The 24,989-nt window shown below is 30.8% G+C and overlaps 4 protein-coding genes and 2 long non-coding RNA genes across 10 annotated transcripts; 4 read left to right on the forward strand and 2 right to left on the reverse strand.

Moving 5' to 3' along the window:
* The first annotated feature begins 246 nt into the window (after window positions 1–246).
* On the forward strand, window positions 247–2,048 carry LOC128395509 (cleavage stimulation factor subunit 1-like). Its single transcript, XM_053355937.1, has 3 exons — window positions 247–459; window positions 636–892; window positions 983–2,048. Exons 1-3 carry the CDS (start codon window positions 389–391, stop codon window positions 1,951–1,953), a joined length of 1,299 nt encoding a protein of 432 aa, XP_053211912.1. The 5' UTR covers window positions 247–388; the 3' UTR covers window positions 1,954–2,048.
* A 343-nt stretch (window positions 2,049–2,391) lies between these two features.
* On the reverse strand, window positions 2,392–4,447 carry LOC128395511 (proton-coupled zinc antiporter SLC30A2-like). Its single transcript, XM_053355941.1, has 3 exons — window positions 3,548–4,447; window positions 2,958–3,472; window positions 2,392–2,899 (listed from the first exon to the last, which is right to left on the reverse strand). Exons 1-3 carry the CDS (start codon window positions 4,018–4,020, stop codon window positions 2,757–2,759), a joined length of 1,131 nt encoding a protein of 376 aa, XP_053211916.1. The 5' UTR covers window positions 4,021–4,447; the 3' UTR covers window positions 2,392–2,756.
* Window positions 4,448–6,533: 2,086 nt separating this feature from the next.
* On the forward strand, window positions 6,534–8,258 carry LOC128395145 (high mobility group protein B2-like). Its single transcript, XM_053355546.1, has 3 exons — window positions 6,534–6,812; window positions 7,121–7,453; window positions 7,567–8,258. The coding sequence occupies exons 1-3, from the start codon at window positions 6,663–6,665 to the stop codon at window positions 7,699–7,701; spliced, it is 618 nt and encodes a 205-aa protein (XP_053211521.1). The 5' UTR covers window positions 6,534–6,662; the 3' UTR covers window positions 7,702–8,258.
* A 1,664-nt stretch (window positions 8,259–9,922) lies between these two features.
* LOC128395147 (uncharacterized) lies at window positions 9,923–11,292 on the forward strand. The gene is made up of 3 exons (XR_008326504.1): window positions 9,923–10,216; window positions 10,591–10,633; window positions 10,749–11,292. It is a non-coding gene; the product is annotated as an uncharacterized LOC128395147 (long non-coding RNA).
* LOC128395144 (uncharacterized) lies at window positions 10,842–23,902 on the reverse strand. Its single transcript, XM_053355545.1, has 9 exons — window positions 23,518–23,902; window positions 22,460–23,405; window positions 22,155–22,375; window positions 19,533–19,675; window positions 17,014–17,195; window positions 15,407–15,485; window positions 12,286–12,448; window positions 12,029–12,206; window positions 10,842–11,953 (listed from the first exon to the last, which is right to left on the reverse strand). The coding sequence occupies exons 1-9, from the start codon at window positions 23,614–23,616 to the stop codon at window positions 11,661–11,663; spliced, it is 2,304 nt and encodes a 767-aa protein (XP_053211520.1). The 5' UTR covers window positions 23,617–23,902; the 3' UTR covers window positions 10,842–11,660.
* Window positions 19,667–22,593, forward strand: LOC128395148 (uncharacterized). Of its 5 annotated transcripts, none has more exons than XR_008326506.1 (7): window positions 19,667–19,994; window positions 20,378–20,563; window positions 20,742–20,949; window positions 21,177–21,324; window positions 21,462–21,770; window positions 22,169–22,390; window positions 22,454–22,593. It is a non-coding gene; the product is annotated as an uncharacterized LOC128395148 (long non-coding RNA). The 5 variants fall into 5 exon arrangements; XR_008326507.1 differs by lacking the exon at window positions 22,454–22,593 and adding an exon at window positions 20,123–20,205 and having other exon boundaries at window positions 22,169–22,307; XR_008326509.1 differs by lacking the exon at window positions 22,454–22,593 and having other exon boundaries at window positions 21,462–21,556; window positions 21,674–21,770; window positions 22,169–22,307.
* Window positions 23,903–24,989: the final 1,087 nt, after the last annotated feature.

Below are 24,989 nucleotides of genomic sequence, written 5' to 3' on the forward strand. Positions count from 1 at the left end.
ATTAATTAAATCAGTGAAACAATCGACCAAATGTAATCACTTTCTCTCAACAACAAAGACTCACTCTGTTCATTTGTAATGATAATCTTACCTTTTTGTTTGTTATTCCAATTCACTTAACTGTTGAGATCGATCGCTGGTTCAATTTAACTAAATTAAAATTGGAAATTAAATTGTCTCCATTTTCAAATGATCATTTTAATCCACAAGATGTGAGCTTATTTGTTATAGAAAAAGTGAGAACCATGGTAACAGAAATTAACATTAGTCTGTTTACTTTGTTTACTTATTCCTGTTAACGTGTTTCTCTGTCTCTCTGTTTGTGAGAATAGAAAATCACAATTAACAATTGATTCTATTCTAATTTGATTGTGTGTTAACTGTGACAATGTCTCAACATCATGTTAAACCATCGGCCACAATTAAGGATCGTGAAGCTTTGTACAAATTGATGATCAGGTAAATGGATTTGTAATTTTTTTCTCGCCATTTACTCAACATATGATTGAGTGAAATTAACCGGTTTAATTTTGTTGCTAATTGTTCATCTGATTAAACTGTTGATAGTTTTTCTATTTACCTTTTATTTTCTATTTATTCATTAACCGTTCAATTGTTTCTCTTGTAATCAACAGTCAACTGTTTTATGATGGATACCAATCAATTGCTCATCAATTGTCCGCTGTCATCCAAGTAACTTTGGCATCACCGCCATCAGACCGTCTTAATCATTTGGTTAATTTAGGATTAGAGGCAGAGGGAAAAGCCAAAGATCAGGAATCGCTTCTTGCCCCACCTTTACCTGGAATTGATTTAGACTTTGAAACTGAATCACATACCTCAGCCCCTGAACCAAGTTCATATGAGACAGTCTATGTAACTGCACATAAAGGTAATATTCAAGATTACCAGGATTCTATTAGCAATTGTTTCTAATCCTAATCTCTTTCGCATCTTCTTCATTTGGTCTACCTATTTTTAGGTCCTTGTCGAGCTGGTGCATTCAATGTTGAAGGTACTTTAGTTGCCACCGGTTCTCACGATGCCTCTATCAAGATATTGGATGTGGAAAAAATGATCGCCAAAAGTATTGGTACTATTCCCGAAGATCCTCAGTCTAATCAAACACCCGAAGCTTATCACCCAGTTATACGCACTTTATATGACCATTTGGAGGAAGTTACTTGTCTCCTTTTCCATCCAACGGAACCATTACTTATCTCTGGATCACAAGATTTAACAATTAAAATCTATGATTTTGGTAAACCATCGGTTAAACGAGCTCTTAAAACGATAACCGAAGCTTCATCGCTAAGGTGTATGTCATTTCATCCCTCTGGTAATTTCTTGTTAGTTGGTACTCAACATCCGACTGCTCGTTTATATGATATTCATACTTGTCAGGGTTACGTTGGTCCCAATCCAGCTGATCAACATCGTGGGCCAATAACTGCCTGTAATTACAGTTTCAATGGAGGAATTTATGTAACTAGTTCAAAAGACGGTGACATTAAGATCTGGGATGGAGTCTCTTCGAGGTGTATCAACACTTTCCCTCGAGCTCATGATGGCCATGAAGTTTCATCGGTAGTTTTCTCACGAAATGGTAAATACGTTCTCTCCTCTGGTAAAGATTCACTGGTTAAACTTTGGGAACTCTCGATGTCTCGATGTTTAATCGCATACACGGGAGCCGGAACAGCGGGTAAACAAATGCATCGAGCACAAGCAGTTTTCAATCATACCGAAGATTTCGTCCTATTTCCCGATGAAAGGACAACCAGTCTCTGTGTGTGGGACTCGCGAAACGCTGAAAGACAAAAGCTCCTGAGTTTAGGACATAATAATACCGTTAGATATTTCATCCATTCACCTGTATCACCAGCATTTTTAACCTGTTCAGACGATTTTAGAGCAAGATTTTGGTATCGAAAACCTGATCCAATCAATTGAATGATTCAATAGCAATTCATTTAGCATTTGTGACATTCTGTTTAGGAGTAAAATTAGTTGTTCAATTAGATAAAATTCAAAATTTCCACTGGCCATTGACCAAAACTCTCAATACTCTAATCATCATCAACATCCTCCCAAAAATAATCTCGAAAAATTTATCACTTTATTAAATGGAAACGACAAAAAAAATATCGAAATCACTAAAGGAAAAGATTGGATCTCTTTAAATTTTCATTATATCGACAATTATCAATCGATGATAACAATTAACAATCCTTTTTGATTTAGGTGTTGATATTAATTGAAAGAAAAACAAATTAAGGATCAAAAAGTTTCTAGAGATTAACAATTTATGTAAATACATATATTTCTAATTGTGATTAAAAGGTCCCATATTTGTTTAATAAACAATTAGTTATCGGAGATTAATTGTAATTCAATTGGGTTAAACTAATGAATGATTTATTGATTTCATGAAAAACAAATTAGAAACAAAAAAACAAAAAATTAAGATTTTCTTATGAACAATTGATGAGAAATTTAAATTCTCAATGATTTTTTAAAATGATTAATTGTTATCAGTGTTAATCTTATTAATAGGTTTTCCTTTTAATCATCGACTAATTAACTAAATTAAGTTTCACTTATTGTAGATGATGAATTAACAGTCAACTGATAATCTGTTGTCATGATTTCTGATTTACAATAGGAACAATTAACTATTGAATATCAACCAAAAAGCTTCTTGGTAATTACATTTTCTGGTCAGAGATAAATCACAATTAAGATTCTGTGTTTAATTAGTTGGGCACTTGACATTGATCACAATTATCCATTTCCACTTTATACTCTTCCACTTGTAGAGTTAATTCAAAAATATCGAATTCAGATTTTAATCGATCGGAAACTTTTCTCAAAATTCGAGTTCGATCTTCATCTTTACCTGTGATTGAGAAATTGTGATTACTTTTAATTGTTCGCAAGGTGATTATCCATCTTACCTGTCACTATGTGAGCCGATAGAGCGACTTTATCCATGTTCAGTGACCAGATTCGTAGATTGTGAACCTTAACTACTCCCGGAATTGTGTCCATCACTTGGTAGACTTTCACGAAATCGATTCCCCTTGGAATCCCTTCCATTAGGACATTGAAAACGTCTTTGATTATGTTAAAGGTCGTTAAAAGTACGAGAATGGAGAAAAGAAAAGTACAAATTGGATCGATGAATGACCATTCGGGTTTAAAGTAGATGACCAGAGATGCGACAAAAACACCGAGACTTTGAAAGAAATCACCTAGTACGTGAATAAAAGCCGCTCGCACGTTGATGTTTGATTTTCCGTGCCCATGGTGATTACCATTAACTGCACCATTTTCAACTGAGTGATAATTGGGATAAGAGTGGTGATCAAAATGATGACTGGTCTCATCTGAAGATCCATGTGAGTGTCCATGTGAATGTCCATGAGAGTGACCATGAGGTATTCCGCCCGCTTGTAAGGCAACACCCATACTGATCAAGCAATTGAAAGGAAATCAATTAACTTGATGGTTGAAAAGTTAATTACCAATGAGAATTGAAACTTACATGATATTTACAATTAATCCGAATGCACTTGTAACCAGCATATAAGTGGGCTGAATGTCATATTGTTCAGTGACCAGACGCTGGACAGCACAGTAGAGTAGAATTCCGGTCACTACATAGATTAGAATCACGGAAATTTGAGCACCGATAACTTCGGCTCGATAGTAACCAAAGGACATTCGTTTAGTTGCAGGTCGAGATGCGTACCAAATTGAGAAAAGACTGATCATGAATGAAGCAAAATCGGTCAACAGATGAGCGGCATCAGTGGCAATGGCCAGTGAATTGGCCATTAACCCGCCGACAATTTCAACCACCATGAAGAGGAGACAAATAATACTGGCCCAGATTAAGCGCTTTCGAGCCACTGTATCGGCCTTATCGTATCGATCGCCCGAATGGCAATGATAATCATCCATGATGGACGATTGGTAAATAGATGTCAATACCTGACTATCTCCATATTTACTCATGATCACCAACAATTAAATCACAACAATTAACTGTTAACCAAACAATTGAACAAAAAAGACACGAAAAAGTTTTAAAAAACTCAACAATCAACCGGTTAAAAAGTGAATAGTAAAAAGTTAAAAAGGTAATTGCTAAGAATAATTAAAAGCAATCAAAAGTAAACAATCAATTCCCAATAAGATGACAATTAATTTGATAATGATTGTGATGATGTTGGGATGAGGAAAATACAAAAAGTTTTGTCGCATCAAAGTTAAGGTATTAATAGGATGTGGAGGAGGAGGAGGAGGTGATGGTGGTGGATGAGGCTGATTAGTGATGAGGATGATTAAGTTGATGGAAAAAAGGAATCACAATCATAATAATCAACAATTAATAGACAATCGTGGACCAATATGAGGTTGATTCTAATTTGCACTCTGCTCGATAAACTTTTTCTTCAAAGACAATAACTTAAGTTTCTAATGCAAAAGGCAAATGATCACATTTCAAGTGTATTGATGGCAAATTAAACAACGACAATTAATCAAATCGCTGATAACAATTATCCTTGTTTGATGGTTTATGTTGATTTTGATTCTTTATTATTATTTTAATAACTATTGGTTTAAATTGTTAAGATTCTTGTTTGTTGTTTGTTGTTTTAATCTTATTGTTTTCATACAATTCAAATCTAATTTAATCACTACAATCAATTACTAATTGTGGTTGACTTTTTTTCTTTAATTAGTTGCTTTTTGGTGATAATTAATCAATACCCATTTTCCTTTTACTAATTTAGGTGGTTATCTTTGTGTTTAGTTAATTTGATTGTTAATCTAATTCAATTGATTCATTAAATTGTGTTGATTGTTATTTTTTTTTTGTTGATAAATTTACGTTTTTGGTTTCTAAATTGTTGGACAATTGGGATAGACATTTATTGATCATCATTAGTTAATTGTTGTCTATCCTCTTGAATAGTTTTCATTTGATTTTATTGGATTTGATTAAATTGTTTGTTTGTTTGTGATTAGTTAATCAACTTTTTTGAACATGAAACTTTTTTCATTCAATTGATCAAGGTTGGTTTTTGGTTTTAATTGTTACAATTGAATCACTTTGATTTTATCAATCTTATCAATCACAAGTTAATCATGTTAATTATTAAATAACTATTCAATTGTTATGAATGTTAATCTTATCTGATTATCACAATTAATATGGAAGACTGGAAATAATTAGTTGATCAAGAAAAAAAAATTACACGTTTTAACTTTGGTCAATTTAATTGATCGTTAATCATCAATGTTGATTAACATTTTTCCCCTTCTCGGTCTCGTTAATTAATGATAATTCAGCCGCAATTGATTAATTGTTAACGTTGATTGTTTATCTTTTCATGGTGTTTGCAAATAGACGGAAATTGTTGCCACTTGTTAATTGTTACAATATACGATTAAAGATTTTAATCTTAATATTTGTCCCTTTTTCGTGGTTGCTGTTGATTAGTTAATGATAGAAAGTTAATTGCAATTAACTATTAATTGAAGACATGGTTTTTGTTTCAACCAATATCACAACAATTTCTGTCAATAATCTTTACCAAGGTAATGAGTTCAATCGAGTTCAACTCGTAATATTTTAATCAAATGATTAAGACAAAGATAAATAACAACGAGTTGATTAATAGTCAATTGTCAATGAAAACTTGATCAGAATCCGTAACATTAATCAGTTAGAAAAAATAATTTTTTCTTTTAATTGCCAAGAAAAAGATAGTAAATCAGCTTAGTAAAAGTAAAATCACCAATAGTACAATGATTACAAATTTGAGAACAATTTAGTAAATTGAATTAATTAGATTGAAATTATTGATCTCTGGGAGGTGAAACTTGTTAATTGTTGTTAATTTTCATTAAGATTTTTCTAACCAGAAAAAGTTTCTTTTAAAATTTGACTTTTCTATCAACCAGATGGCGCAGTGTAGATCTTTAGACCGGTTGGTCTTTGGATCCATAAGAGACTCGATCAATTTGTTAACCTTCAAGTTCAACCAGGACTCGAGTATCGAGTCTTTTGTAGTTAACAGATATCGATAGAGTAATAACCGAAATTAACACAACTTCAAACAAAGAGTAACAATTAGATGGAATTAACTGAAAATCAGAAGGAAATTAATTAAATCATTTGTTAAGAGATAGAATTGATCAAATAATCGAGAAAAACAATAAAAATCTAAAGTAAAGAAAACAATTTGGTATGGAAAAGACAAAGAGAGACCAAAAGAAAGACGGTTAATGGTGAGAAAAGAAAAGTAGAAAATAATAAGATTACAATTAAATTCTAACCAATTGAATTGTTTTTTCATCGAGATGAAGATTCAAATTACTCAATTAATTAGAATGTAAAGAAAAAGAAAAAGAAATTGACTGTAAAAAAGGAAGAAAAGAAGAGTAAAACTCGCGGTTTGAATGCGATTCCGGGATGCGAATATCGAGCAGATCTGAGACATTCAAGTTCTTTCAATGTAACAGCCATTTTAGAGTCTATTGGGTTTGCCATTGCCAAGTTACATTGAGTTTTCTACTGGTTGAATTTGTGTTCTCTTATCGCATTAACAATTAATTTGTAGTTTAACTATTCAAGTGAGTGACCAATTATGGGAAAAGGTGGTGATTCCAAACCAAAGGGACGAATGTCCGCTTATGCCTATTTCGTTCAAACCTGTCGAGAAGAACATAAAAAGAAACATCCATCAGAACCTGTGGTGTTTGCTGAATTCTCAAGAAAATGTGCTGATAGATGGAAGGTAAGAGACATTTTCTTTTTCTCTATTACTTTGCCTTCTTCTTCTTTACCTTTTTTTCTGCTGCTCTTTTGCCTTCTCTTCTCTTCTCTTTTCTCTCGTCTCCTCTATTCAATCTTGTTTTCTCTCATAATCTTTTTCCTTTCCTTTTTTATTATTCAATTTCTCTAATTTTTTTCTATTCTCTTTATTCATTTCGATATCATTTTTTACCCATTTTTTTATTGTTTTTTTCTATTTTTTTCAAATATTTTCTTTTTATTGATTGATTGGTGTAATTTGTATATTCCATTTTCTTTTTTTATTGTTAGACTATGAATGAAAAAGAGAAACAACGTTTCCATACTATGTCGGAAAAAGACAAGAAACGTTTCCAAACTGAAATGGCTGATTATAAACCGAGTAAAGGTGAAAAAGCTGGTAAGAAAAGGAAACGAGCAAAGGATCCCGATGCACCTAAACGAGCACTTTCAGCATTTTTCTGGTTCTGTAATGATGAAAGGGCAAAGGTCAAAGAAACTATGCCAGATTCAAGTGTTGGTGAAGTAGCTAAGGAACTAGGTAAACGCTGGGGAGTAATAAGTGACAAGGACAAGTCCAAGTACGAAGCTCTTGCTGCTAAAGATAAAGCAAGATATGAAAAGGTTAGTTCTCACTAAAAATGAATCATTTCAATGTCTAGGTTGACATTAGTTTGATCTATCCTCTTTGTATCTCTACTGTTTCTCTAACACTTTTTCAACTCATTAACTCATAGGAATCTAATGCTTACAAGAACAAGAAGCCTAAAGCCTCGACCGCCAAGAGCTCTAAGAAAGACGATTCTGACGATGACGACGAAGAAGAAGAAGAGGAAGAAGAAGAGGAGGAAGAAGAAGAAGAATCAGATTAAATTCTGCGTTCACAGTTATCCTCAATAGTATGATTATCTTATTTTATTGGCAACTTTTCTGGAAGGAAATTAGTGATTTCATCGGCCATCCAAGTTCTATCATCTCTTGGTGTTTATCGGATCACTTTTTTTTTATATTTAAAACCCTTTTCGAAACTTGATCTGTCATAAAATTAGTCTTAATTTCTTCACCAACTAATTGGTTCTGTTTATGCACAAAAAAAGTTTACAATCATCACCAATACACACACACGGACAGGACTAAAGCAATCATCAAATTGGATCAGTGACAGTGTTACATTAATTTGGCCTAATCATCAATTTTCCTCATCATTCATTCACTTTTTCCTTCCATATCGAAACTATCTCTCATCATTTGAACTTTTCCACTCACAATCTTCGTTTCTTCTCTTCGTATGGCTCTTTATTCATTTCAATTAAATTGTAATCATTTACTCATTTTTATCACTTTAACTCAACAAAACCTCTTGAACACTTAAAAACAGATCAATTTACTAGACCACATGATGAAATTAAATACCGCCCAAACCTTCAAATTGACCAAAAATTCATTCCAATTATCACAAACTTAAAACAAAACCTCGTTCGTGTTCCTAATTAGAGAAGAAAAAATAATCAAATTAAATTGAAACAAAAGATCTTAAGCTTTTCCTTTCGCAGTAAAGAATAAGGTTAATATCTTTTTCCCGCCAACCATTTGGTCCTGTACAAAGAATATAGAAGCCGATTGATGGGAAAGAATAAAAAAGGAAAAGAGAAAAGAGGGAAAAGAATCGAAGAAAAAATGGAAAATTAAAATGAAATGTTAATCATAATTAACAGAAAATTCTAATTATGATTAACATTTTGTTCGCTGATTAAAATGAAAGATGAGAAATTGGAATTAAATTGAAGAGAAAATTTGACAAGAAAAAGAAAAAGAAAAAGAAAGAGAATGGAAAAGAATATCGTTCTTTTCTCTTTTCTCTTTCTCTTCTTCTTTTCTCTTCTTCTCTCCGGCAGCCATATTATTCCATTGCCTCTCTTTGTGTCTTCATCTCGTTTCTCTTTCTCTCTCTTTCTGTTTCTCTTTTCTTTCTCTTCTCTACATTTGACTGACCCTAAACTTGCTTGGAACAAGAAAAAGCCACTAACCAATTGTTGCGAACCAACAAACGTTCAACCAATTCAAACATTCAACGGACAAAATACAATCTAAAAAGAAAATCTCTTTTTCTCTTTTTCTCTTTTCTCTCTTCTTTTTGCTTCTTTGTGACGGTTGAATATTAACCTCTTCAACTATTGGGTTTACATATTCAATATGAAACATTTTCTCTCTTCTACCTTTACCTAAATTGTTCAAGAAAAAGAAAAGTGTCTTTTAGATTTTTGCTCTTTCTCTTTTATTTTTTTTTCTTTTGTTTTTAACCATCTTACCTTTTTTCCGGTTTCCACTTGTCTCTATAGTAACAATTTAAAATTGACAACATCTAAAAACGGTTATCAAATGAAGGAATAATTAGCACATAAATCAACCGGTAACCAGAGAAAAAGTTACCAGTTGATAAAAAAAAATTCACGTACTACCTTAAGCGGTAAATTTGAAGCAATAAAATTGAAGAGGGAAACAGAAATTCTTCTCTACTCCCACCACTCCTTATCCGGTCTTCAAATTGATAGAGAACAAGAAACGATGCCCATGGATGAAGGAAAATTATCTTACATCCTCAGGGCCACTAGACTTTGGAAAAAGGTAATAAGCAGAAGCTAAATTATAAAATTCTTTTCTATTTCAACAACCAGAAAATTAATAGAAAAAGAAAAAGGTAACAAATGTTTTACATGGATCGACACTCTCATCTTCAGGGTTTTGTCAAATCCATTTGCCAGAAGAAAATAGAAGATAACAGAATTCATGATAAATCAATGATGATTAGAGATGAAGAAAAAAAAATGTAAACATCAAATCTAATTCTTGTACAAGTATTAATAGAAAAGACAAAAAAGAAAATGAAAAGACACTTGAAAATGTAAAACCAACATTGTTGATACTTTGAATTACCTCATCCTGCTCTCTATCAGTTAATTGTATCGTAAATATAATTAATAATTGATGAGGATAAAGAAACAATTATAATCAAGACTATTTGTTAATCAAACAATTTCTTTTCTTTTTTTTTCATTGACTAACATTCGAAGACTCTAACGCCCTCTATGTTTCTTAAAAAGAACAAAAAATTTTCTTTTTTTTCTAAATCGTTTTTTGTTGATTTGGTTTAATTTTTTAATCACAAATTATCTTATCATCTTATTATTTTAACTATTTTTATTTAATTATTGTGATAATTAACTCGTTTACTCATTCAGGTATTTATAGAAATATAGAAATGGTTGTTTGTGTTTGATGATCTTTCGTATCTCTTGAAATGATATTTGGTTTAGGCCTAAGGTGAACAGGCGATTGATTGGTTTTTACCTGTGGATTATAATTTGTTTAATTGTAATTTAATTGCATGTAAGTTTTTCATCATTTTAATTGTTGTTGGTGAAGTTAATGGTGGTGTTGGATTTGTCATTCCTTTTCTCCTTTATGTTCCTTGTTTACTCATTTACATGTAATGTGTTCAAGCTAATCATGTAGATTTTTGTCTCTTACTTTCTCTGTGTCTTTTTTATCCATTTACAAGTATTGTAAGTGTTGTCACGATGGTTTTGTCAGTTTATTTAGATGATAAGTTTATCATTTGATTCCTAGTTAATAGAGTTAAATTGTTTTGCCTTGAATAACAATCTCTTTATTATGTAAAGGGATCACTGAAAACCTTAATTTCAGTTAGTTTATCTTCATAACCATATTGGAATCCATTACTTTTTCTGTCTTGTTTACAGATTGACTTTCGTTTATGGGAGGTATTGATTCACTTTGATAATGGTTGGTATTCGACTTGAAACTCTTGAAACATTTTCTTCCGTGTTACAATGTTTACAATTTGATGTTTTACTATGATTCCACTTGATAATCTCTTCTTTTTTCTCCCAATTTTCAGATTCTGCAGTTAATCGTTAATGGCACCTTAATAAATTTCCTGGTTAGAGGCAAACGTTTCAATGGAGAAAGAACAAATAATTAACAGAACATGTTAAAAAGTGGTATCATCGATGTTTTGGTCGATCGTTTATTTAATTACATCAGAGTATAGATGGTGATAGAAGGTAAAAAGTTTACAGTTTAGCAGTCGAAGTGTTCAAAATACACTTGGTCGAGATGGTGAACATTAGAGTACTAGAGTATATTGGTTTACAAAAACAAAGGAAGATTAGGAATCCATTACCTGAAGAAAACCCGGAGAGCAATTAAATAGGGATGGATTAGAATACAAATGAAGTCCAATGACCGAAAAAGGGAACAAATTGATTATCACAATTGGACAATTAATTCTTCCCTTCGAGGCCAATGCTTTCCTCCTGATTAGTTACTCACTTTGATCAACAATCATATGTCCATTAATTTTTCATCGACAAATTGTTGTCAACAGTTACCTAAGACTTTCCTACTTGATTATAGTTTAAATTAAGCATGAAAATGTTGGATTTTGGATAAACTGATTGTCAAGTAAGAAAAAGAGAGAAACTAATTAGGAGAAGTACAAAGAATGATTAATTAATTATGATTGATAATTTTGGCAATACAAAAAAAAACGAGGAATGAGAAGCAAATAAATAATCAAGAGAGTATAAAAGGTAAGAAATGTGATTAACTTAATCATAATTGATCACATAAAACATTTGATGAGCAATTTTTAAAACCTAATCAACGCCTTAAATTGTTAAAGTCTTGAGAAATTGGTTACGTTATAAAAAAAACAACGGACAGAAAACCAATTAAGATGAGCTAGTGAGCCATTTAGCAACAATTAAGGTGTTGATTGTGTTGATTTGTCAATAAAATGATTTCACAATCAATATCTAGTTGAATGTGGTTTGTATGATGAAGATGAAGATGATGAGGATGCTGTTGAATGTGAGATTGAATTGGTTGCCACTGAATTTGAACAACTGCTTTTACTTGATTTATAAGGACTAATTGGATTGTAAATACATCGAGTCTCCTTCCTTAATTGTCGCAATTTAAGGCAACTGCAAACTGATATCAAAATGGTGGTGACAAACATGACAGTCAAAGTGACCAAGAAAATGGCGATTCTCTGAATTCTGAAGCAAACTCCATCTTCCAATTCCTCAAGTGATCCAACTGAAAACAAAAGGAAAACAATTAACTAATATTTAGAACAACGAATTAAAAGTTAATTGTTATTGATTAACTTACGATTTCTCGCCTCCCTGGAAACAGTATCTTGTGGCTCATCATCATGACGAACTTCAAGAGCTTGAAATAAACTAATGCTCTCTGAGATTAATGGATTATTTTCACTTGTTGCTGATTTTTTCATGGAGATTGAAGTTAAATCACGTTTGGATAAATTTCTCCAATAACATCTTTGTGGCTGTTATTTGTTATAAAAGAAGATAATTAATTGGATTAATCGAAATTGGGATTAAAATTTAATCTTCAATTCAACTTACTGGACATTTATTGTGACACATGTGAATATCACATTCAAGATACAAGGCTGGACTTCCGGTGAATCGGAAAGCCTTTAGGTAAGCATATAAGGTCACTTGATGTCCATCATCAGTATTATAAGTACCACGGAAAGGACTGATTAACTTTTCATTAGTAACACAACTGGAGAGAAAATTAAAGTGATTCAAATGATTAGTTGAACAATTAAACGTTCAATTGAAAGACACCAATCAACAGAATCAAACAATTAATGGAAGAGAAAAATATTCCCACTAATTAGATAAATACATTAATATTTTTAAAGGTAAAGAGACAGATAATTAAGTTGATTAAATCATCACAATTTAAAATATGAAATCAACTTAATTGTGAATATGAAGCTAATTTGATCAAACATTGTCTACTTCCGGCTATTGAACCTTGCGAAAAAATCTAATTGCAATTGATGATCATCATGATAATCATGAAAATAATGATTCGCAAAAATAAAAATCTCCTTTGATTAAATATTTTATTTTTCGGACAAAAGTTTGACCTTAACCTTTTCTCACACAAGGTTAACACCTCGGCGTAAGTATATTAATCATTAATATCTTTCATTGGTCAACTTAAATTACCTTATTAACAGTTGAATTGACCGTTAAGGTAAACAAAATGATCTGAGATGACCGGTAAGAGAGAGAGAGAGAGAGAGAGAACTTTAAAAAGAATTTAAAAATTTTTGAAAAAAAGTTTTCCGTATCTTTGTTTACCTTTACAACAGTTTATTATCATTGTTATCATCATGATAATCATGATAAACTTTGGGAAACATTTTCTTGCAACTGAATTATCATCATAATCATTATCATGGTTGTTATTGTTGAGCTTTTCAAGAATTTTTTAAATTACTTTTACTTATGTTAAATATGATCATAAATTGTTATTATCATCATGTTTATCTTATAGCTACTGGAATAGTTTATTCATCATCATGGTTAATGATGAAATTCGGGTGGAGTGAGTATCAGGGGAGGAGGTGAGAGAGAGAGAGAAAGTGTATTTCCTTAATTAACTCATTTTCTCATTCATTTTTCTAGTCATCAAGGATTAACAGTTTATTTACAGTTTCTCTGGATTAACATCATCATCATGAAACTGATGATGGTGATAAAAGTAATCATGACCAAGGTGATGACCATTTCATGGTGGTCATCGTAATAATCATCATTATTATTTCCAGTTTCAACTAAAATGTAAACTTAATTGTTGTGGATATTGCATCTTGTTGATTACTAATAATAACTATTCAATATTTAAATCACATTTTCTCAGGTAATTGTTATAATCTCATCTTTCTAATTGTTGGTAATTATTGTATTTTCTCTAATCAGTTTACTGGGTTAATATTGATAATTATTGAATTAACTTAATTGTAGTTTATTGTTGTTTAGGATTATGATTAAAGATAAAAGTTGAAAGATCAATGAGTATAATTATCATTTGATGTACGATGAAAAAATTAATTCATTTCAAGGTAAATTATTGATTCTTATTGGTAATTGATGATAGATGATTAACTTAATTAACTTGGGAATATTAATAGATTAGAAAAAGGTTATGATTAATCTGGAATATATTCAAAAATGAAACTAAATTAAAGTTTCATCGTAATTTATGTTGGTGAGAGACAGCAAATTGTTATCCTCTCATCTCTCACCACAATCATAAACCAATTTATTTAATCAAATTATTATTACCATGATAATAGTAATGAACAAAGAGACTGAATAATACCTGAGAGATGCGATATAATAATAATAATAATAATAAAATCATCTTGGGAAAAACTTGATTTCATCTCAAATATTTTGTTTGCAAGGACTTTTAATGATACTTTATCGTGTAGATGAGAGTATATTATCATCCTCATCCTCATCCTCAATTTTTAACAGAGAAAGGGAGAGAGAGAGAGATAGTTATGAGAATGAAGAAAAAAATACCAAAGAATTTACCTGAATAATGATTATAATCAAGGTTGAAATTGATGAAAAAAATGTAGACTTGAAATGAAATGAATTGAGACGAGAGAGAGGAGAGAGAGAGAGAGAGAGAGAGAGAGAGAGAGAGAGAGAGAGTTGATTCAATTGGATTAGAATCAATTGTTAAGTGGACACTCTGATGGGTGAAGATAATGGAATAGGAAGATGACAATTAAGTCTATTGGTGACAATAGAATCTTATTGAGAATTGTTAATTCTTGGATGAGTTAATTGTCTTTCGCAAGGTGAATAATTGAACAGATAAATTGATGATCTATGTCAATGTTAAAGTCTAATAAAAGATGGAGAGACATAAGGATAATGAGCAGCTCGGTGGGGAGGAAATTGAATGAGGAGGTGGACGAATTGAATATTAGATAAAAGATATTCCCTGGAATTGAAAGAAAAAGAGAAAGTAAAATAATAGTCAATTGGCCTTAAGCCCATTTATCGTTTGTCGTTCATGTAAGTTGATTGTAATTTGATGATTAAATTGAATAGAAAATCAAAAGTATAAATAAATCGCACGCATCGAGAGCGACCACACACTCTGAAAGATTTTAAATTACAGCTCAACCATTTTCACCTTCACCTCCGCCATTTTTTTTTCTCTTATTTATTACAAGATGAAGAAGATAATCATCCTCAGCTCAATACAAAAAGATGGGAGAGATCTGGGAGGAGGATGAAAGATGGAGGTGGAGATGATGATGAAAAAGACATGAAGGTAACAGTAATAAGTTGCAACTATCATCATCATCATCATCATCATCACCATTATCATTATCATTACTTGTCGGGGTGTTTGAAAAAACCAACTGGGCAACACTTTAAATGATTGTCAGGTATTCACCAGGTATCATGGTAATTTTTGATGAAAAAAATACCTTTGGGTGTTTATCAATTCATTATTATTATCATTTCATATTGCATTTACACTCCATCATGATAATTATCAAATTGATGATGATGAAAAGGCATCTCAAGGTTAGTTTCATCATCATCATGTTCATTTTTTATATTCTTGATTATTGTTGATTGGTGTTTATTATTATCAATTTATATTATTTTGTTGAATCGTTTTTTTTTCAATTCTTACCCATTGGTATCAATCAATTGAAGCCTCTGATTAGCACCATTGTGAGCGATACAGTTTTTCACGAGAATATCAAATCCAGCTTCAGATTTTGAATGATAATGAAAAGAAGAGAAGAAAAAAAAATGAAAAGAAATTATAATTGTGCATAATTATCGTGTAAATATCAGAATGATCAACGATATTTACTAGGGAAAAATAAAGTTTTATCGTAATAAATAATTAGATGTGAAAGTGATAATCTTGTTCGTATATCAACTGATGTAGGTAAGAAAAAAATTCAATAAAAAAAAGAGATGAAAAGATTTACGAATATGTATTAGAATTTAGTTCTAAGGTGTAATTCGTATTTATATAAAGTCCTTCAAGATATTTTGATAAATCATTACAATTTGCAGTTCCAATTGATCAGGTAAATTGCAATCGATTTGATAAAATATCTAAAACATGACAATAAATTAACCTAATTACTTGTGAAATTACTGATTGTTGATCAACAACTACCTGTGTAGTTTTATTTGTAATAATTAATACAATGAAAGTATAAATTTAATTGTTTACGATCTCGATTGAATTGAATAGAGATCAGCAAAGTTATAATAATATCAATTAATAAACTTTACCTGAAGGTTAATTATATGATAAATCATTAAGCATTTTCGATGTCAAAATGAGACTGGTCATCATTGTGAAGGAAAAAAAATGATTATACATTGTAATCACTTGACCCTTTCAAATGGTTAATTTAGAAAATTAAATCGGAAATAGAATTAATTTTTTCTCTATTATCATTGTCTTAATGAACCTTTCTTCATATCTAGCAATCTAATTTCAATTGGTCTTCATTTTTTTATTACTCTAACTGTAATAAGGAAGGAGGATGAAGATAACAGGATGGTCATCATCATCATTATCATCATCATCTTAATGATTCATAACAATGAAAAAAAAGATGAAAATTTTTTCAGGTAAGTATAAGGCTGATTAAACATTTTTCCTCTTAAACGGATCATTAGATGTTGATATTATATGAGATTTGATTAAAGTATCACTTTCACCTAGAGGATTAGTATCTTGATCTTATTGTATTTCATCATGAGGAAGATGAGGATGAAGATGAAAGAGATGATGAGTAAATTGTAAAAAACAATTGAACCACAAGGATAACGTGTTTGTATCGTCTAGTTGATCAGCGAATTGTCATAATTTTTCTTCTTCAGTTTCATCATTGTCATTAAACTAAATCACTATTATCTTAATAGTAATGAAATTGGCTTAACCAATGTTGTTGTTTGAAGCATCATTGATCTGAGAAAGTGACTCAGGTCATTTGCCGTTATCTGTTTGGTCAATTACTGCCAATTTACTGGATCCTTGCACCGGTAGTTTCTTGTTTTTCTTCAATTCATCATCTCTTTATCTTCATTTCCTCTTATATCGGAAGGAGTTTTCTATTGGAAGGAGAAAAAAAAATGTTCTCATCTTCCTAATTTCTAACCTTCTATTTTATCCTTTTCTAAAATTAACAATCAAATCAGTTAATCCAATTTATTTAAATTCTCTTAACTGACAGTTGAAACCATTCTAAGTAATTGGAATCATTTGCTTACCCTTTTCACTTTTCATGTGGATCAACAATGTCAATGGATCGCCAACGGTAACTGGTCCCGAAGTTCGAGGTCCGGCAATACTAAATCCTCTTCGAATTTCCATTTGGCACTGGGGCGGGTTGATGGTGAATACAACTGGACTTCCTGTGTTGACCCTGTCGGAGGCCGAAAATTCGAATGATCTGTCTCCATAAAATTGATTCTTCATTTAATCGATTATTGCAAAGAGCAATAAAAAAGGAAAATATCGAATTGCAAAATTGATTCGAAGAGCAAAGCAACTGGACTAATTGTTAACAATTAGGTTTTTCCATGCAAACCAAAAATAAACAATTAAACTTTTTGGAATTGCTTAATTGTTCATTTTTGTGACACAAAAAAAACGCTATTGCTTTTGAACAATCAATATTAAGGAGACAGCGACAAACAAACAAAACAATCATGCAACAATTAAGTGATATAAATCATAATTAACTCCATTGGTCAAATCAAAATTAACGGAAACAGAAGCAACAATTAAGGTTATTATAGTTGATCTCTAGTTGATTGTGTTCAATTTTCTTGGTCAATTAAGCTTTAATTTATTGATTGTTATATAATCTGAAATCCAAACCATTAGTTAACTTTTGTTTTTGTTTATTACAAGAAATCAAGGTAAATACAATAGGTCAATGTCCTTAGGCGTTTGATTTTAAATCCTAATCTTGATTTTCCTGATCATCATCATCATCATTTGTTTTTCAATCAACTCAATTGAAATTGTTTAACCAATCACTTTTACTATTTCCCTCTTTACATCATCATCATAATCATAATCATCCTAATCCACCGTGTTACCCATTTGTTAACATGATAATCTTGGTATCACGAAAAGGGGATAAAAACAATCATCATCTTAATCATCATTCAAAGTGAGGTAACAATCAAATCTAATTTAATAGGAAATGAAAGATAATATTTACAGAAGGGAAATAAAAAGAAATCAATTAACAACTAAATTAACCCAAATAATTTCTCATTGTTAAAATAGATTCCATTTCAGTTTATCCGATTCAATGATTATCTCATTTAAATCTTTTCTCATCCTCATCCTAATCCAATATATTGGCTATTGATTCAAATCTAAAATCTCAACGAAAACATCACAATTTAGCCTACAAATAGATCTATTAATGGTCATCAATATTGAACTGAGAACTTTGAAACTTCAGCAGAAATTGATGAAGATGAAGATGATGATGATAAGGAGGAAGTATTCATGATGGCTGATGAAAAAATAACCATGAAAATGAATCAATGTCGTTCAATGGCCTCACAAGTGATTCCAATGAATGACCAACAATTTCTGGTATTGAACATTTGTATTGTATTCGTGATTCTGATAACTTCTGAAAGAATTGAATTGAAAGGTAGAAAGAGAAAAAGAAAAGGATAATGATGATAATGAAGATAAGAAAATTATATCAACATTTCCTTTGTGAAAGAGGCTAATCAATACAAGAGACTTTAAATTAACCTGGAAATTTGATGAAAAAAAAAGATTATCTTTTTTTTTGTTAACCATCATAAATTGTTGGATTAACGATTTACCTGTAACCGCTATTTTCTCATTATCTTGACCAATCCATGGATTTGATTGTGTTGATTTACTTTTACAATCATTAATTCATGAATGGTGATGATGATGATGATGATCAGGAAATGATTAACTACACAAAAAATTGTAAATCTAAATCAATAGTTGCAATACTTTCAGTAGATTTAAAAGTTTAACTTGATCATTTATCAATTAGTTAACAATATTTAAGTGAGAAAAGAGAAACAAAAGGTTAATTATAACACGGAAATGAAAGTAATCAACATGATGATTAACAATTGATTTGGCATTGATTTTGATTGAAGGACAAATCATTTTGATGAAACACTTTCTCATTAACTGTAAACTGAGTTAATCTTAAATCAATTTCAAATTGATCGATGAACTTAAAGGAAAAGGTGATAGAGAGAAAGAGAAAGAGAAAACTAAATTGTTCATCTGGTTATAATTAATTGTTACTCTTGTTAGATCTCAGATTATTATTACTGTTAAATTGTTTTTTTTTTCTATTGTTTTTGTTTTCTTGTTTCCGTTAATCCAGTCAACTATGTTGAAAGATCAGATTTAAGCAAAGAAATTGAAAGGAAAGGTCACATTCTAAGGAGGAAGAAGAATAAGAGTAAGAAGAGGAGAAACAATCAACAGCAATCTAATTACAATCAAGACAATCAGGTGAACCATGTTGATCACTTTTTCTTCAATCTCTCCGCTTTTATAACGAGTCAATTTTGTAATACTAATGGATTGTTTTTCTAGAGAGACAAACATTTCCCAACTTTCATGTTATTTCTTAGACGATCCTGATTGTTGATGATTGTCAATTGTTGTTCACTGAGAGATGCACACAAATTAAAGGATAAGAAAAACAATTAAAATAAACAAAATAGAATAAAAAATAAATAGAAATTAAATTAATTCTTACTCAACACCAATGGACGGGAAAGTAACAGTTTTCCAAAAGTCGCTTCCATATTCACAGGTAACCCGATAATGTTCATCGAATTCCTCTTCGATCAATGGATTGTACTGGATGGATAAAGTGTTCCACATGACCTGATCTCGTCTCTGGAAATAATTAAAACGAAATAAAAAAAACAACAACAATTAAAATTAAAACAAAACAAAAGAACAAAAAAAAAATGGAAAAATTTAAATTCCGATTATCGATTATCCGGATCCCCGATCGATCCGATATCCGATATTTGGAGGGAATCAAAGTTTTCTCTTGGTAACAAAGAGTAATTATGATTATTTCTAATTGTTGGTCAATCAATCAATTAAAGTAATTTAGTTGAATTATTTTATTTCATGTGAATCTCTGTAACTATTAATCGAGAAGAAGAATCTATGTTATTATTAAGGTGGAAAAGAATAAATGAAAAAGGTAAGTAAATCAATTGTTCCAAGAAAAATCCTTTTTCTTTTCTCTTTTTATATCTAAAAGAGAACAACCAAAATGTCGTTTCAATTTGTTTTCTAATCTTCTTCTCTTTTTCTCTCTCATCTTACTAGGCTACAGTGTTACTATGTTGATTGTTATTCTATTCTATTTATGTATTGTAATTATTTTCTCGTAATTGTAATTCTAATTTAAGGTAATGATCAATTGATAGATTGGACAGGTTATTGAATATCAAATGGTATTCGCATCAAATGAACAACAATCAACAGCGTATTCATTTTGTTTAACTATCAATCACATATCTTTTTTTTCCTATAGTAATTTTGATTTTCATTTTTTTCTTCTTCTTCATGTTTTATTTTCAGATTGGTTTACATTTGTGTTGAATATGGAAACAAATAAAAATGAATATATGCCTTCAATTGATATACCTGATCAACTTAAATAATGGAAAGTGAAAGCCAATCGTTTTTTTTTAATAACAATCAACATAATGACAATAATAATGATATACAATTGAAGTATGTTATTGGACTATGTTGAATACCAATGTAAGTGTAATTGAAACTAATTGGAATATTTTTCTTATATTCTATTCTGTTTAAAATTAATTTCGTTCCATTATTATAGTCAATATTTTCTCTGTTAATAATGGTTTTGTATTCTTTTATCCTTTAAGGCCATTAATATGTAATATCATTTACGTTTGTTACTCATTTTTTTTCTTAGGAATTATCGGATTGTTGATGGTGAAAATGTGCCATGAAATTTGAAATCTATTATTAATAATAATTGATTGATTAGCTGATGATGAATATGATGGTCTTTAATATAATCAATTGAATAGATTTTATCAATTTGATTGGAGGTGTAAACTTTCAATGATAATGATAATCCAAAGGGGATAAAACTTTTAATATCTATTTCTTTCACCGAGGTAACTATACTACTATTTGAATCATTAATTTCTCAATTGTTTAATAATAACAATTAAAACTCTTTTGATACGATAATCGTGATTAACTTTTTTTTCTGTATTAAGAGTAAGTTAAATCTTAGAGATTAAAAAAATGCTCTCACTTTTATATTATGATTGATGCTGATTGATGAATATCAAGCGATAATTAACTCATTAATTGTATTTCTTATTGTTTCAATTTACAGATTCGGTTTTACATTTGAAAATGAAACTATCCAAAGAGAGAGAGAGAGAGAGAGAGAGAGAGAGAGATAAATGATTAATTAATAATCAAATGGTCACTAAACTACAATTAAGCCTAAGCAGCAACAGTGTTTCTATTTGATTACACAGGTAATTAAAATATCTCATTATCTAATATACTTGTTACTTACGAGAAATTCAGAGAAATTTTTTTTCTTCATGTTAATTTCATTCCTTAATCATTATTGTTATTTGCTTTACTATTATGATTTTATTATTACCATTAGACTTTTATTTTTCTCACGTGTATCCAACTAAAGGGTCGATCAACTACCGTAGACAGAGAAAAGGATAAAGAGAGAAGTGACCATAAGGTATGGAGGTGAGAAAAAAGCGTCTCCACCGTGCAAATGAAGATCTACAAATCACACATACATAAAAAAGAGCAAAAATTTTACAGCAAACTGTACATTGGCCCTGCTTTTTTTCACCATTACAGTTGAACAACCATATTATTATCACACTGGTGTACAACTTTCACTGAATATCCATGATAACAATATCCACCCAAGAGCAACACAATCAAAAGTAATAAGGTAACGTGATTTGAAAAAAAAAACAGTTAACTCAGTTTTTTTCCTGTTGTTTAACATCAGTCATTTACTAATTGATGCAGAAATCATATTCTGATTATAATGTGTTCACCTGAGAAATTTAAACTTTTCCTTTCCTAGGAGATTATGTTTTTGAATTTTAATTGACTTGATTAACAAGATTATTTGAAAAGATTATCTTTTATTATTATTGAATCTATTAGCCTTGTATAACCTTTTCAGGTTAATGGTCAATAGATTAGATGAGTTGATGAACCATTGACAATGTTTTCTTGTTTTTTTTCTTCTTATTGGTTTAGTCTCAAAGGGTTAATTTCTTGCAATTACTCTAATCGATTTAAAATTAATTTATGATTATTATCTTACTCTTAATTCTCCAGGTCGTTTTGGGTGGTACATCTCCTGTCTTCCTAAGGTTCCACATTGATTGAGACGAATGAAGAAATCGTAACGATTTCGACCGGTTCCGTTAACGTAAATACAATTGGTATCGTGAACATAACCCGCACTGTAGACCAAACCAGTGAAGGTGCCATTGAAAACAGTAACGACTTTCATATAATCATCGGAGCATTCAGCTGATATATCTGTGGATTAATATGGTAACCATGATAAGGATTGATTAATTTGATTAAATAGATCGAATGAATTAATTTATGATTTAGACTTACGTTCAACTCGAGTTAGGTTGAGATTTGGTTTTCGTGATAAACCATTACTACTGGACGATAAAAAGCTTGGACCTGATGAAGCACCAGAGGCAGGAGCAGATCCAGTAAATCCAACTGGATTAGTTGAACTTCCGCCAAAAGGTGGACTATGATATAGTGGTGATTGAGGTATCGATGCACCGGAAGGTGAAAGGTAAGTAGGTGTAACGGGATTACGAAATCCACTTGGGATTCCTGGTACCGGGGGAACTCGAGGTGGGTATGCAGGACGATTACGATAATCAATCCATCGGAGACGATGTTCACTTGCTGCTGCCTGGATTGAATCAGTTGTTGTCGATGTTGATGAAGATGAAGTTGCTGATGTAAATTGTGTTGAATTTGGTGCTGAAGATGATGGAGGTATTAGTGTTGAGGATGGTGAGTAATTAGATGGTGTTATCGTTGTCGTTGTTGTCGTCGTTGAATGATTAAACATTGATACAGGAACTTTTGATGAAAAATTGGAAGATGCTGATAAAGGCGGGAGTGATTCTACCTCGGGATTTAATGATGAAGGGACAGATGCATATGAAAGAGGCTCTGAACTATCATGGGACAAAGTTTCCGATGATGAACTTAAATCAGCCGGATAAAGAAAAGCTAAAAGTGCATCAGTTGTGTTAATTGCTGGTAGTTCATCAAATGCACTATTAGATGAAGCTGATGTTGATAATGTTAAAGGTGATGAAGATGTACCTGTTATTACACCGCCATTGATGACAATTGTATTACTAGTCGACGGTGTATTGTGATTATTATGAACAGTAAATGAGTCCGATTCTGTTGTCGCAATGTTCACAGAGTCATTTAAATTACTACTAATGTTAAGTCCACTTAATGGAGGTCGAACTGACCCCGAGGACGATGAGTCAATATAAGCCCACGTTATATTGGCTGATGTTAACTACAAACAGATAAAAAAGGTGAATCAAAATTAATAAACTTCATCAGTTTATGATTAACTCATTTCAACGATTAAAATATTTATATTAAGGTAAATTTTTCAATGAACTTACTTGAAATAAACTAATTAAACACAAGAGGCCGGAAAAATGTGACAATGAAAATAACCTTCGACGATGTTTACAAACAATTAACTCATTAATTGTAATCATTTTGCGGTAAAAAAAAAATTATTAACTTTTAATAGTTGTGATTTTCTTGTAGAGAACAAAAAAAAACAAATCAAACGAGGCTCTAATTGTTTACAATTACAGTTATATAAAATGGAAACGAACTCACAATGATTAAAAACAATATCAAAGATAAATATGATTTATTTGATGAAGATAAACCGTAAGAGATGATGAAGATAAACTGATAGAGAAGAACATAGATAATAATGATTATGAAGATTAATAGCCTGAGGCAGAAAGATGATCAAGAGTGAAATCTGATGAAGATCAGAATGATGACTGACAAGACTCACACCAAAATCTTGAAGAAGCAATAAACAACATGATGATGAAGATGATGAAGATAAGCCCTCTACTGGAGGCCCTAAGGATACACAATAGACCAAAAAAGGTCCAATCCCATTTCTCACTTTTATCTTCCCTTTCTCTCTCTCTCTCTCTCTCTCTCTCTCTCTCTCTCTCTCTCTCTCTCTCTCTCTCTCTCTCTCTCTCTCTCTCTCTCTCTCTCTCTCTCTCTCTCTCTCATCCACCTTGCTACTTGATATAAACACAGATTATATCAACTATTATTATCACTATCATCATGATTACCATAATTATCCTGATTGAAGTTTATTTAATCTTCTTCATCATCTTTTCTCTCTCTCTTTTCAATATCGTTGGAAAAAATTTTCGTTGCCAACGTAACGAAATGATGATATTTCGTTACGAAAACTGAATTGACATTGATATTGAACTATTCTGGTAGAGATGAAGGCGAGTTACAACACGAAATATGATTTATCGTGCGAAATGATTATAATTATAATCAAATATCGATAATAATTATTTAACTGATTAAATGATTTACGTAAATCTAATTTGAATAAATGATTTCATCTCTATTGTCAAAAGTTGACAGAAAATTCTCCTCCAATTGGAATAAATTTATTCTTTTCATTGGATGTTGTGATAAAGATTAAGATTATCAGGATTAAGATAATCATGAACATCTTCATGATCGAGAGAGAGAGAAAAGAATTGAAAGAAAATGGAAATGGAAATAAATAAGAAAAAAAAATTCGATGTCAATGTTATTTTATTTGTTGGAATTAAATTGTGTGAGAAAAAGTTGATTGATTTAAAGCGTAACAATTATGGGAATCAAATTGATCCAGTCAATGTTAATTTACCTTTGATTGTAACACTTAATTGTGATAATACCTTGATAATATTAACTCAGAATCTATGATAGTTTTTTTATTCTGTTGTAATGTAAACGACGATTTGGTTTACTCTATGGATGAGAACTTTGTTTTCCTCTTTCTCCTTTGTGAATATTTCACCTTCGAAGGTGGTTTTTTGCTTCTCTC

Source organism: Panonychus citri, unplaced genomic scaffold (genome assembly GCF_014898815.1).
Source record: "Panonychus citri isolate SS breed McGregor unplaced genomic scaffold, ASM1489881v1 Contig00141, whole genome shotgun sequence".
Lineage (NCBI taxonomy): Eukaryota > Metazoa > Arthropoda > Arachnida > Trombidiformes > Tetranychidae > Panonychus > Panonychus citri.

Coding starts and splice junctions, on each gene's coding strand:
- LOC128395509 (XM_053355937.1), top strand. CDS start 389: ATGTCTCAACATCATGTTAAACCATCGGCCACAATTAAGGATCGTGAA. Junction 460..635: donor TTGTACAAATTGATGATCAG/GTAAATGGATTT, acceptor TGTAATCAACAG/TCAACTGTTTTATGATGGAT. Junction 893..982: donor CTATGTAACTGCACATAAAG/GTAATATTCAAG, acceptor ACCTATTTTTAG/GTCCTTGTCGAGCTGGTGCA.
- LOC128395511 (XM_053355941.1), bottom strand. CDS start 4,020: ATGAGTAAATATGGAGATAGTCAGGTATTGACATCTATTTACCAATCG. Junction 3,473..3,547: donor GGATTAATTGTAAATATCAT/GTAAGTTTCAAT, acceptor TTGCTTGATCAG/TATGGGTGTTGCCTTACAAG. Junction 2,900..2,957: donor ATCGGCTCACATAGTGACAG/GTAAGATGGATA, acceptor TCTCAATCACAG/GTAAAGATGAAGATCGAACT.
- LOC128395145 (XM_053355546.1), top strand. CDS start 6,663: ATGGGAAAAGGTGGTGATTCCAAACCAAAGGGACGAATGTCCGCTTAT. Junction 6,813..7,120: donor AATGTGCTGATAGATGGAAG/GTAAGAGACATT, acceptor TTTTATTGTTAG/ACTATGAATGAAAAAGAGAA. Junction 7,454..7,566: donor ATAAAGCAAGATATGAAAAG/GTTAGTTCTCAC, acceptor ATTAACTCATAG/GAATCTAATGCTTACAAGAA.
- LOC128395144 (XM_053355545.1), bottom strand. CDS start 23,616: ATGATTACAATTAATGAGTTAATTGTTTGTAAACATCGTCGAAGGTTA. Junction 19,676..22,154: donor AACGACCTGGAGAATTAAGA/GTAAGATAATAA, acceptor AATTATTTCCAG/AGACGAGATCAGGTCATGTG. Junction 12,449..15,406: donor CAATTGATTGATACCAATGG/GTAAGAATTGAA, acceptor TTTTCTCTCCAG/TTGTGTTACTAATGAAAAGT.